Source organism: Chinchilla lanigera, unplaced genomic scaffold, assembly GCF_000276665.1.
Source record: "Chinchilla lanigera isolate Chin_1 unplaced genomic scaffold, ChiLan1.0 scaffold00051, whole genome shotgun sequence".
In the NCBI taxonomy this organism is placed as follows: Eukaryota; Metazoa; Chordata; class Mammalia; order Rodentia; family Chinchillidae; genus Chinchilla; species Chinchilla lanigera.
This window is the reverse complement of record NW_004955452.1, coordinates 15677599-15691133: the sequence shown is the minus strand read 5'-3', so window position 1 is coordinate 15691133 and position 13535 is coordinate 15677599. Positions and strand designations below refer to the sequence as shown.

Sequence of the window (13535 nt, the reverse complement as noted above, 5' to 3'; positions counted from 1 at the left end):
TCTTTTTGAGACAGGGTCTCACTATGTAGTTCAGGCTGGTCTTGAGCTCACTTTGTAGCCCAGGCTGGTCTCGAACTCACAGCGATCCTCCTGCCTCAGCCTCCCAAGTGCTGGGATTACAGGCATGTGCCGCCATGCCCGGCTTGTCTGCTTATTTCTTCTACAGAATCCTTGTCTGACTACAGAGGTGTCTAATGTTCATGTGTTCCCCAAACCCAGACAGTGATGTCTGTAAGCCCAGTTGTCTGAAGGCCAGTGCCTGTTCCAGAACTGGATTCCCCAGGGGGCCCTTTTTCTCTCAGCACTCAGCTCTTTAGTTTGTTGTTCATACATCTGCTTTTAAAAATCCCAGCTCTGGTCAAGGTACACACCTGTAATCCTAGCACTCAGGAGGCTGAGGCAGGAGGATTGGCATGAGTTTGAGGTTAATGTGGGCTACATATTGAGTTCTAGGATAGCCTGAACTACACAGCGAGACTCTGTCTGGGAAAAAAAAAAAAAATACCAACCCTGCAACTGGCCATCTTCCTCAATCTGTTGCCCTAGTTATCTCCATGACAGTAAAGATTCCACCACCTCCTCCTCTTCACTGTGGATCAGTATTTTCCTTCCTGGTCCAACTCATCCTATTTGTTTGTGCTTAGCCTCCTCCAGTTACTTAAAACTCAGATTTTACACCTCTGCAGGTCCTGAGCTTCTAAAGCAAAATAAGTGGATAATTACACCTAATGGGCCAACTAGAAACCCATTGCTCAAACTGGCCAAGAGTACAAGGAGACACTGCCACCTGAGAAGTCTTGAGAGAGGAATGTGGGGAGGAGGCATGCCTCCAGCCTTCCTATTACAGCTGCTTTGGGCTTCCCCAGGAATGATCTGCCTTCCATCTGTCCCATTCTTCAGAGCCGCCCTAGGAGTGGGTGCCTGGGACTCCAGGGTTAATGGAGTGCCCTTACGGTGTGACAGGGTCAGGGGACAGGTCCTATCATCACCCCTGCAGTTAACTGCAGTTGTCCTGTGAACTCTGCCTGGACGCCCTTGGAGGGAACCTGGACTTACCTTTTGCAGCAAAGCCTTCTCTTGTTCATTGATTATATTCTGGCAAAGTTTTTGCCAGGCACATTGGTGCCCACCTATAATCCCAGCTACAAGGGAGCCTAAGGTAGGAGGCTCTCAAGTTTGAGCCCAGCCTGGGCAACATAGCAAGACTGTCAAAATAAAAAGGGCTGGGTTCAGTCTCCAGTACCACACACATACATACATTAATAACTTTTGTGTCTATTAGGTGCCAGGCACAGCTAGATTTATAAACCTGGGAAATTAGGTGAACATAAGATGGGAGCAGAGGCCAGAAGTAGGGAGACAGTTACAACATTTGTGAGTAGGCAGGAAGAGCCCTATAGCCAGCTCCATTCAGCCCTAAGAGGCACAGAGCTGTTAGCTGAGGTACAAGCACGTCAAGGGTTCTTGGAGGGCCTCCCTGAAGTGGACTTCCTGAGGTATGCTATAGGGAGAATAGAATTTCAGCTGACTAAACTGGGAAAAGAGAAAAGGGTTGCCTTTTCTTGGTTTAGATCAGTCTTTATTTTTTGTTTTTTTGAGGCAGGGTCTTGCTATATAATAGAGGTTGGCCTTGAACTCACTATGTACCCCATGCTGACCTCAAACTGATGGTGACCTTTCTGCCTCAGCCTCCTGAGTGCTAGGATTAGAGGCATGTGCCACCATCCCCAGCTATCATTCTTAACCTTTTTAGGATCATGGATTCCTTTGGAAATACAAAGATAACTGGACTTTGTTATTAGAAAAATAGGCATACACATACATTTTTGCAGCTTCATGAACTTACAAATTCCCAGATGTCCATATTTGGTTGCTGAGTCTAAAGAACCTCATATTTACCAGGTTGGAATTGTGGCTCAGTGGTACAGTGCTTGGCCCGCGTGTGTAAGGCTGTGGGTTTGATCCCCAGCAATGCCAGTAATGAACCTCATCTTCACATGTGGAGTCTGAACCTCTACCAGGATGCTTACTGTGGAGAACAACTCATTTGGTTCCCCTTCAAGGAAGAAAGTGGAGAAGCCACACAAAGTATCTGGTGATGGATATTGGGCTTGTCTTTACCCTTCTCCTGAGCCCAGAGGTTGATCCTGGGATGAACCCTCTCTAGGAACAAGAGTTCTCACTCCCCGCCTCTGAGAAGAGGTAAACAGATCTGTCTGGCCTGGACCCCGTTATCTATCTCTTTCCTTCTGGTCTTCTCTGAGCTCAGCTGGTGCTGGAAAACTGCAAAGCACGCACCTTAAAAGTGTTAGGGCAAGAGAGGGGCAGATAAAGTTTCAAAATTTTTCTCCGTGTTTTTCTAACCTTAGGATGATAGCTACCTCTCCCCTAATCCTTCAGGTCCTGCCGGCAGACCCACCAGGATGCTGGCTTCCTCTCCCTCAGATCTTTTCAGAGAGCCCCCTTTGCTTCCCAGCATTCTGATCCAGTCAAAGAAAGCACCTTCTCATGCTGGAGGGATATTGGGATGAGGGTCCCCCGACCTGTCCAAGCTGCTGACTGCCTTTATAGCAACTCCCTGCCTTAACATTCAAGTTGCAAACTCTCACAGGTGTACCATGCAGTTGGCTTACAAATGAATCCAACTTATGGACAATTCTCCCAGAAGGAAACTTGTTTGTAAGTCAGGGACTTTATTTTCTCCTGACAACAGTCTGGACATCAGCTCTGCTTTCTCCCTTTGCATGTGGCCTTTGTGTGTCCTCAGTGGCAGCAATATCAGAGGGAATTCCCAGAGCAGGCAGGTGGAGAGGCGGAGAGACAGCTGCCAGCTTGCAGGGGCTGTACCTGTAGCCTCCTTCATGTGTGTATACTCCTCCCCTCACCTGCAGGTGTGCAGGTGTCTGCGGCTGGGTGGGACATGGAGAGCACTGGCACTATTCTGCCTAGTGGGGGTGGGGTGGGGTATGCACAGACTAAAGTAGATGGGCAAGAAACTCCAATTAAGACGGGCTAGGAGGAAGCCAGCTAGGCTTTGCCCAACCTTTCTGATTCTGCTGGGTGCCTGGCCCTGTCATACTCCTGAGTTGTCCTCCAGCTCATCTACCTAAGCCAGGGAGGCAGAAAAAAGACTTGTATGGGAGGCCTGGGCTCCTATTTTCACAAGGACACAGGGACCTGAGTAGAACCTTTGGGCCCTTGACCCATCAGCCGTCGGGGTTTGCTATCTCCTTGGAGAAGTGCTAACTGGGTGAAAATTGTTTCTTAAGTGGCAGAACCACTCTGTGGGTGGGAACCGCAGGGAAGTTGAGGCTCTGGTGGCTGGCGAGGGGTAAGGAGGAAGAGAGACGGACCCCTACAGCCAAGGTTCACCTCAGCACCCTGCATCCTGAGTATAGCCCCATTCATGCACTCCCACCATCAGAAGGAGGCCAGCTCAGAGGAGGTCTTCACTACAGGCTGTCTGTCACAGCACCCTGGCAGCTGACACCAGAGACAGATCTGATGGCTGACAAGGACGATAGCTATGAGGATGGGGGAACCCATATCTTATTGCCCCTGGCAATGGTTGGACCTGGGTTGTGTTCAGCCTCAGGGTGGGAAGGAAAGATGGGAATAATGCCCACTCTCACCTCCAGCTTTTCTACCTTGCATGGGAAAACCTAAACGTAGGCTTAACCAACACTTCCAGATCTGATCTTTCAGAACTGGGGGAGGCCAGGCGTGGTGGCACACGCCTGTAATCCCCGAACTCTGGAGGCTGAGGAAGGAGGATTGTTGCAAGTTCAAGACCAGCCTGTGTTAAGTGAGCTCAAGGCCGGCCTGAACTGCATAGTGAGACCCTGTCTCAAAAACAAAAACAAAACAAAACAAAAAAACAAAAAAACTGGGGAGGCAGAGCCTGGAATTCAGAAATCTGTAGTCTGGGGCTGGGGATTTAGCTCAGCGGCACAGTGCCTGCCTGGCAAGCACAAGGTTGTGGGTTCAACTCCTGGTATGGAAGAAAAAACAAAACAAAAACAACAAACAAAAAAACAGAAATCCATAGTCTGAGAGCTACCTCCTGCCTTTGGCTCAGCTCTAATTTAGAGACAAGGTGAGACCTGAGCCCTAAGAGCTTTTGGACAAAGTGAGCCCTGACTCTGGACCCTCTCTCTGGCCCAGGGTTTGCTTGGCCTGGGCTCTGAGGAAGCCCATTACCCACCTAGTCGCATCACCTTCTGAGCTTGGATGCAAATAAAGCCAAATAAGAGGCACCTGGTATCTATTTCCTGTTGCTGCACCTGCTCCCACTCTGCCTCCCCTGGCGCTTTGGATGCCACTGCTGTCAGGCCAACAGCCACATTCACTCTCAGAGGGGCTGTTACTAGGACAAGGTTGCTTTGTGCCTGCCTCATTCTGCCCTCTGAAGGTATGACTTCCAAGAAACAAAAGCTGAGCCCCTCGCACCTCATCCTCTACAGATTGGCCTCCCCTGTTCCTCAGCCTTGGTTTATTCATCTTCACAAAGCAGTAGCTGAATGTATTTCCAGCTCTCACCTGGGTTGCCCAGGGCTGGTCTTTCACTTTCTGCAGCTCCTGCAGCACCTCAGCAGATGTCTGAGGCCAATAGTAGCCATAGGATTGCTTTGCTCAGAGGTAGCTGTCAGCAGCCAGAGAGCCCAGCTTTTCCTGGACTCTATGACCAGTCCTAACCCAGGCTTACTGCTGGGCTGTGGAACTGACTATATTTTGCCCTGACCTCGTACTTCTTCCACGTAAGCACTGCAGGACCTTCCTTGGCTTGTGACCTTTGGGCTGATGACTCCATTCAGGAGCTCATCCTCTCGTTTTCCTCTTGCTGGTCTTCCTGGCTCCTTTCGGGGTAAGCAGCATGTTACCTGAGCGATGCCCCCATGGAATGAGGCTGCAGTGTTCGATCCCATCCACAGACACACCACAGTATGCACTGCTTCCAAGAGATGCACCACCACGAGACAAAGTTCCCCAACCAGACAGCAGAGTGTGGGCCTGGAGAGCACTGTCATGAGGTGTGGGACTGGGACATGATGGGGCACCACTCTGCAGTGAAGAGCAATGGAGAGAGCATTGGAAGGGCTGTGACATTCAGGTACAGTTGGGTACTGGGGCAAGAGATTATGAAGGGAGGAGACTGCACTGGGATGCTGGGAGAAGCCATGCTGTGGCCCAAGACTAGCTGTCGCCCTGTACTCTTCTTCTTGCCCACATTCCTCTTTATCCAGGTAGTTCAACTCTGCACTTCCCACTATGCAAACCTATGCAGCTTCAGTTGTGAGGAAGGAGCTGAAACTTGTCCCAGCCCTGGCCTGCTATGCAAGGGCTCGAGCCCAGCCCAGTGGTGCTGTCCTGCAGCCTGCTTTGCCTGGTCCTGCAGCTTGCTCTGCCTGACTCAACAGGTCAGCCTCAGCCTTGGGTGAGGTAGTCCAACCTGGCAGCCTGCAGTCCTGAGCCCTATCTCACCTACCCAGCTCTTCTTTCATTGCCACTGGCCCACAAGCTCAAGAGAACTGCCCCCTGAACTCCAGCTCTGCCCTACTCTTTAATAAACCCTCAAATAGCTCTGTTTTCATTGCCCCCCCCCTTCAATGAACACCTTAACTGCTAAACTTTGACTGCCATCCACCTGTCCTCACTCATGGACTCCCCAAAGCTCGCCTTTCTACTTTCCATGTTCCACTCCCTGCAGACCTCATTTCCTAAAACCTGCCTTCCGCTAGATTTCCCTTTGTCCACAAGTTCCAAGGACACATGAGTAAGCACCTGTGCTTGTGCAGAGTGGTAGCAGAGAGAGGTGTCTTGTTGGAGTTGCCCACATGCCCTTGGGAAAGTGCAGAGGTCAAGGCTTTGTAGAGGACCTGCACCAGCACCGCCTCTGGAGGAGTCAGCTCTTCTCCAGGCAGCGCTGCACTGCTCCCAGAGGTAGACCACATGGCCCTTTCCGAGGACAAGCTGATTCCCACTCCCCCACTGATGGCCACCACCTTGTCTGCTGCTTCTCAGAAATGTGAATGTTTCATTCTTGCTTGCTTGCTTTGGGAGGTGAAGGCAGGAATAAACAGGGTGTGGTGGCTGGGGCCAGTGACACATGCACGGTGGGGCTCTGTCCGGCAATCATCCCTCAAACCTACCCCTTTTCTTCCAGGAGAAAATTGGCCACCTTGTTCTGCCAAGGCAATCACTGCTCCAAAGGCAGGCGGCTGTGGCCATGTGCCCTGAGGGTTTCAACTTCTATGTGGTGGCATCAGGGGTGCTGCAGAGACTGGGGTGCCATCTTCCCTCAGAATGGCAGGTCCAGAGGGGTATCTCAGTAGCCTAATCCGATTAGTAGCCTAATATGGAGCTAGATCTACGGAAACATTCTGCATGGGGTCTAGCAAGCTTGACCCTCTCAGCGCTGCATGATGGTAAAACCTGGGCAGTGGGTACAGTTTTCCCTGTCTCTGTGATCTCTGTGATGTGCCCCCTTGTTCATGACCACTCTGTACGTTTGCTAAGAACTGGCTGACTGACTTCCTGGAGACGGAGCTGAGGGATCAGGAAGGTTCAGCTCAGCCCATGTTTCATTTAACACTTTCTGCCTCCATTAGTGAGGGGAGAATGAATAGTAGCATCTCTTGCTGCTGAAGTGGTCCAGCTTATGCTGCTATGCATGGCAGAGACCCCCAAGTGTCATGGGGATGGGGCTCAGCCCCAATATCAAGAGTGCTGTCGGGCTTTGGCATCAGGCAGCTGCCTCCAGCTGGATGGGAACTCAACTATGCAGCTCCAGGGGCCGGGGATATAGCTCAGGGGCTTAAGTGCTTGCCTGGCAAGCCTGAGGTCATGAGTTTAATTCCCGGTACCAAACAAAACAAAACAAACAAACAAAAAACAAAAAAAAAAGCCTATGCAGCTCCAGTGGCCACCAGGAACCCCTTGCCCTGGGCCCTGGCTGCTCCTCCACACTGCTCTCCTACCATCTTGGTTTCCCTAGCTGAGCCCAGCAGAATCAGAAAGCAGCAGCCAGGAAGTACATATAGCCCTGCAAACCCTCAGGCCCACCTGCTCCAAGTCCTACATCTGCATCTTTAAGGGGAGAGATTTATCAAATCTATGGCTCTTGCCTGGAAGCTCTTCACTCCTCCATTCCCAAGGCCTAGGCCTTCCAAGGGGACAGGACTTTAGCCCAGATTCCAGGGAGGGGGTGGGGTTTGTCTGAAAACAAAATGGAAATCCCTCTGACCCTGGATCCCTCAGAGACAGCTTCCTCATCTGTAACAAGTACCTGGTCACATCCCCATTTTCCCTCCTCCTGGCCTTTGACATTGAGATGAGATTGGAGTTGGGATTCCCTTGCTTTCCTGCAGTAACTTGCACCTACTTGATTTCTAAAGGTCTGAAATGACCCCATTCCCTCTCCCCCTCATGACTTTTAAGTGGAATTCCAATAAACTTGAGCTCCCTTTGTGCTGTGAATGTTCCCTGGAAGAGACAATGGGAAGAAGGTGTGTATCTGTTTCTGGAAGGAGTTTACATATGCAAGTTGAATGGGTTGTTAGAGCACAACTAAGGGAGAGAGGAGAGGGTGCTTTGAAGTCACAGTGCCCCAAAGTGAGAGGTGTGTTCTTTAAAGACTGAGGGTGTAGCCTATTGGTGGAGCACTTTCCTAGCATGCCCAAGGCCCTGGGTTTGATTCTCACCACTGCAAAAACAAAAATAATTCATTGAGTAATTCGCTAGTGTAATTCATTGAATAATTCACTCAGGCTCACTGTGTGCCAGAAACTGCTGGGGGGTTGAGAAGACACAGGTCTAGAGAGAGCCATCCTACAATCTTTTGTCTGAGGTGGACACTTTTGCCCATCTGGACCAATCTCCCTGTCTCAGATGGAGACAATGAGGTCCAAAAGAAGAAAGGTCTTTCCCCAGGGGACACGGCCAGGGAATCAGGAAAGGAGTCTTGAGAGCAATACATCCTCTCCTGGGCTATTTTGAGAGCAAGGGGGCCATGTCCTCTCTTCTGGTGTTGGTCAATACAGTACTTCACATGAGCAGTGTTACACATTTTAGGTTGCACCTATTATCCTCAAACAGCCCCACATTGGTGAGGGGGCTGGGTGAGACTGAGGAAGGAAATATGGCAGTGCAAGGTCATATAAGTGGTACAGAAATTGAAGTCAGACTTCCAGCTGAGTCCCAGTCTTGCCACTTGTTGGGCTGTAGTCAAATCATTTAACCTTTCTGAGCCTCAGTTTCTCTACCGTAAAAATGGAGGTAAAGATTCTTCATAGTCTTGTTCTTTTTCCGCTGAACTAGAACAAGGTAGTTACTTGGGGGAGAAGAGTTTCAGTAGAGGTCAGAGCTGTCCTTCTTGGAGTGAGAAGAGTTGAAGGTGGATTAAGGAGAAAAAAAATTGTAATTTTTTTCCCTCTAAAATAAATATGGGCCTTGTGCAGAAGCCTCTGGCCACAAGACAGAGGGTTGAGGATTAGGCTTATGGCATTCATTAGAAAACCCTTCCAGAATAGAGAGTTTAGTTTATCACAGGACCTAGGGGGTTAATAGAGGGCATGCTGGGACTTGCAGGCTGGTTGACCATCTTGAAGCGCAGGGTCCTCTGGGAAATGTAGTCTCTGACCCAGCTTGGGCTCCGACTCCCGCCATCAGAGGTGACAGCTCAGGAGGTACCGGTAGGTGGCAATGACAGGGGGCTGGGAGCGAGTACAAAGCAGGAGAGAGTAGGTGAGGTGGCAGCTGGGACCCCTGCCCTGAGACTACTGGACAAGACACCCCCGGCCTGTGGCTGATGCAATGGGGCCTGCTGGGTGGGGTGAGGGGCAAAGAGCAACAGGACACTTTTCCTGTCTGCAGAAAAGACTAGGCCTGGGTTACTTCTAGGATAGGACCCTCCCTACCAGAGAGTAAAATGTTCCCCTAATCCTATTCAGATACACCATCAACACCTCCCAGAGAGGCTCCAGAAGGATAGATGCTGCCTCTCCTCAAAAGGGTGGCAGAGCCCTGCCCCAGGAGCAAAGGGTCTAGGTTCCCCTGTCCAGTAACAGGACGAGGTGTCCTACTTCCAACGAGTAGATAGGACTTTACTCAGGAACCAATGGGTGCCTTCCCAGACAGAGGGTGGTACAGCAAATTACAGATCTGACCAGGGCAAAGAGACAAAGTCCCTCTCTCTAGAAATCTGAAAAGGTCCATTTGAGGGACAAGGGTCAGGCTTCCTCTCCCCTTCTCCACAAAAGTCCCTGTTTCCTGCCCCACAGCATCCTAAGGCAGCTGGATCACCTTGAGGATAATTTTTTTGACCGAAGGAGGCTCCCTGCTGTCTGCCCTCCCCCAGGAAGGTTTGCGCAGCAGGGCCGACATGGACCAGTCTGTGGCGATCCAAGAGACTCTGGCGGAGGGGGACTACTGCATCATCATATCCTTTCCAGCTCTGAGCTGCCAGCCCTGGCCTTGGGAAGGAGAGAAGGTGTCTACCAGGCTCTTCCCACTCTGAGCTGTCCCGGGAGAGGAAAAGCAATATTATACTAAGTACTCACTTGGTCCAGGACTCTGCCGCACGCTTCAAACATGCAGCTCTCCTCCCAAACCCATGCAAAGTTGGGATAATGAGGACAGGCAGAGAGGTGAAGTGACTTGCCCAAGTCCACACAGCGAAGAGATGGGACAGGGCAAGGGCAGGGAAGGTGGGTGGGCTGGATTGGAGAGGTCTGGCTTCAGCTTTCAGAGTTTGGTTTTCCTTGACCCTGAGCAGCAGGCAGTACAAGGGGTACTGTGTGAGGGAGACAGCAGGCAGAGCCGCCTGCTAGGGCTCGTGCGCCACCGCCTGGAACACGGGGGCCAGGAACACGCGTGAGTGAGGGGCTCTGGCTCTGCCCGTCGGGCATGTGGTTACTCTCCTCTGTATCATCCAGCCAGACTTCACCCGTCCCTCCAGGGCAGGGTCTGCATCATTATCATAATGATAACGTTATTTTTTCTTTAAACATACATTCATTTATGAAATAGCATAGGAACAATACAAACATTGCAGAGTTATGGACAGTAGGAAAATATCAATGGCTGCTATAATACATTGTAGTATCTTCAAAGTGGTTTCTCAGGAAGACAGAGATATGCAAGAAGGATCTAACAAGTATATTTTTCTTTTTGTAATAGTGGGGATTGAATGCAGGAAGTGCTGAGTTACACCCCAGCCCTTTTTCATTTTATCCCTTTTTTTCCCTCCAGTACTGGAGATTAAACCCAGGGTTTTCACAATGAGCTACATTCCTGGCCCCTTTTATTTTTTATATTGTTTTTGCTTTATTTTATTTTATTTTTTTTTGAGACAGTTTCACTATGCAGTTCAGGCTGGCCTTGAACTCACTTTGTAGCCCAGGCTGGCCTCAAATTTGCAGCAATCTTGTCTCAGCCTCCTGAGTGCTGGGATTACAACTTTTTTTTCAGGGGCTGGGGATTTAGCTCAGGGGCACAGCGCCTGCCTGGCAAGCGCGAGGTCGTGAGTTTGATTCCTGGTACCAGAAAACAAACAAACAAACAACTTTTTTTTTAAAGTTTTGAAGCATGCTTCCGATTTTTTCTCTCCATTTTTAATTTTTATTGGTGCATATTTGCAGTATATGATGATTACATTCATCATGGGAAACTGGTAAATATACATGTCATATCTTTTTTTGTTTTTTTGGTACTGGGAATGGAACCCAGGACCTTGGGCTTGCCAGGCAGGCACTTGTGCCACTGAGCTATATCCCCAGTCCCTACATGTCATATCTTAAATCTTTTTATGTCCTCTTTACCCAGCCCTGGGTTTAAGCTTTTAAGCCCCCTGCCTTAACCTCCTAGAGTGCTGGGATTACAGGTGTGCACCACCAGGCCCAGCTAAAAATTCAGCTTTGATGACTTCATCCATAAATTGCAGTCTCCGTGCACATTCTTGAAAGAGATGGTTTGAGGAGTATGCGTGGTCAGCGTACTGCGAGCCCAGCACTAGGGACCCACAAGGACGTGTGAGCACCCAGGACCCCCAAGATGGGCCTAAAGCACAGCCAATGGCTCCAGCCCTTATTTCTGCTTCCTTCCCTTAGTCTCTTCCTGTACACTCACCGGAGGATGGCCATTACCGGGGACGATGTCACTTTGGACCAGATAGTGCCAGTCTCACGGAACTTTACATTGGAAGAAGGTGCTGCAGGGGGCTGGGTGGTATGAATCCATCTCCTCTGGATGCTCCCCAGTTCACTTGTGGCCCGTGAGGGTGGTGGGAAGAAGGTGGATGCTGAGCCAGGAGTGCTCAGTTGCTAAAGATGTTCTGTCTCCTTCCCTGACAGTGTCCTCAGATGGCGAACTCTACATCCTTGGTGAGTGGTCCCCTTAGTCTGAGTCCCGCTGGGGTACCAGGTACAGGATTTTCAGGGAGAGAGCAATAGGAGAGAGCAGGCTCATCTGTAGCCCCCGGGCTGACTCCACTCACTGCTCCCAGCACCTGATCCTGGTGTGTTCTCACAGCAGCGTTCCCTCCTCATGCATGCAGAGCAACTCCTTGCCCTTGCCTAACTCCTATTCACCCTTTAGGGGTTCAGGCCACACATTCCTTTTCCCAGGAAGCCTTTGACTGATGAATCCTTGAAATTGTATCTTTTTTTGTTCGTTTGTTTTGAGACAGGATCTCTCTATGTAGTTCAAGCCAGTCTTGAATTCATTAGGTAGCCCGCGTTGGCCTCAAACTAGTGATGGTCTCCTGCCTCAGCTTCCAGAGTCCTAGGATTACAGGAGTGCACTAGCACATCCAGCCTGAAATTGTATCTTGCTGATACATGCACCTTTTTCTCATTCTTACCAGCCCTCTGTCACTCACAGTGATGCGTTTGTATCAACTTACCTAATGGCTGGCGTTTTTTGCTTTCCCAGTGCTGTGGACTGAACCCAGGGCTTTGTGCATGCTGGGCGAGTGCTCTACCCAATCCTTAACTTTTATTTTGCCACAGGGTCTTGTTAAATTGCTAAATTATCCAGGCTGGCCTTGAATTTGTGATCCTCCTGCCTCAGCTTCCCAGAGTGTTGGGATTATAGGCCTGTACCACCATGCTCAGCCTATTCCACTTTTTATTTGTTTTTTTGTTTGTTTGTTTGTTTTTCTTCCGGTACCAGGAATTGAACTCATGACCTCGCGCTTGCCAGGCAGGCGCTGTGCTGCTGAGCTAAATCCCCAGCCCCTATTCCACTTTTTAACTCCAAATTCCCTGGTATGTTTGTTAGCCTCATAAGACTGAGAGCTGGCCTAACTGTCTCAGAACCGTGATTCAAACTCAGAATCCAGATTCCGGGCCCCACATTTGTTTTTTGTGGGTTTCTGTTTTCATTTTTGTTTTCGTTTTGAGACAAGGTCTCAGTATGTGGTACAGGCTCATATTTCATTGTTGTTTTTTGTACAGGCTGGTATTAAACCTGCTATGTAGCCTAAACTGGGCTCAAACTCAATCTTCCTGCCTCAACATCCTGAGTGCTGGGATTACAGGCATGTGCCACCATGCTCCGCTTGCAGCCCACACTCTTAATTAATCACTGTGCTAGATCACTTCTGTTCATTAGTTTGCCACATACTTTTTTCTTTTTCTTTTTTTTCTTTTTTGGTACCGGGAATCCAACTCAGGACCTTGTGCTTGCCAAGTAGGCACTTGTGCCACTGAGCTATATCCCTGGCCCTGGCACATACTTTCAATTAAATATTTTTTCTTTCTTTCTTTGGCACATGCTTTTGAGTCCTCACTGGGTACCACTGGGCACAGATCTTAAGCTATGAACAAGTTGCCTTCAGTCTAACTCCCTGACGATACATGTGTTCTCTGTACCATGGTATTCCTACTTGCCAGCAGAGTGCCTGGCACTGTCAGGCTGACTAGTGGACAGTCCCTCTGGTCACTTTACATGCTTTTCATTCCACTGGGAGGGGAAGAGCCTACAGGTCCTGAGAACCTGTCTCTTCCACTTCCATTAGCACGGCAGTGGTGAGGCTTACTGACTTTTCAGAGACTTATCTGACGCCCTCTGTAGAGTGGGGTGGTGTTCATTTGGAACTGAGGGTACGGAGAGGTCCCCTCCCATCCCTGCCACAGCCCTGAGTAAGTTGCACAAGGCCCAAGGGCTTTGGGAGCCTGGGCGGCTGATTCTCCTTTCTAGGGACTCTACTCTTGAAATGAGGCTGACACTCAGCTCCTGGTAGCCAAGGGCTCATTTCTTTTTCCTCTGTGCAGGTTCAGATGTGACCATCCAGTTGGACACAGCAGAGCTCAGCCTTGTATTCCAGCTACCCTTTGGCTCACATACCAGGATGTTCCTCCAAGAAGTCGCCAGGGCCTGTCCAGGTAGCTAAGACCCCAGGCTCCCTGGGAGGGTTGGCAAGCATGGACCTCTCACTAGTTAACTCACTCCAGCTGACTGTCCATCCTTTGGACTCTCACTACACAGTTTTTGTGCCTTCTTTTTTTTTTTTTTTTTTGCTGATTTCTTGGTTTTGG

The 13535-nt window shown here is 49.8% G+C and overlaps 1 protein-coding gene across 2 annotated transcripts in view; it reads left to right on the top strand.

Annotated features, from left to right (window-relative positions):
- Nucleotides 1-8619: 8619 nt before the first annotated feature.
- Inpp5b (inositol polyphosphate-5-phosphatase, 75kDa) overlaps nt 8620-13535 on the top strand; it is a 53663-nt gene continuing 48747 nt past the window's right edge. For both annotated transcript variants that reach the window (XM_005395223.2, XM_005395221.2), the window contains exons 1-6: nt 8620-8690; nt 9279-9436; nt 9776-9870; nt 11106-11203; nt 11349-11378; nt 13272-13382. In XM_005395223.2, coding sequence (XP_005395280.1) covers nt 9380-9436; nt 9776-9870; nt 11106-11203; nt 11349-11378; nt 13272-13382 — 391 coding nt within the window. In that variant the 5' untranslated portion in view covers nt 8620-8690; nt 9279-9379. The remainder of the gene's footprint in view (nt 8691-9278; nt 9437-9775; nt 9871-11105; nt 11204-11348; nt 11379-13271; nt 13383-13535) is intronic.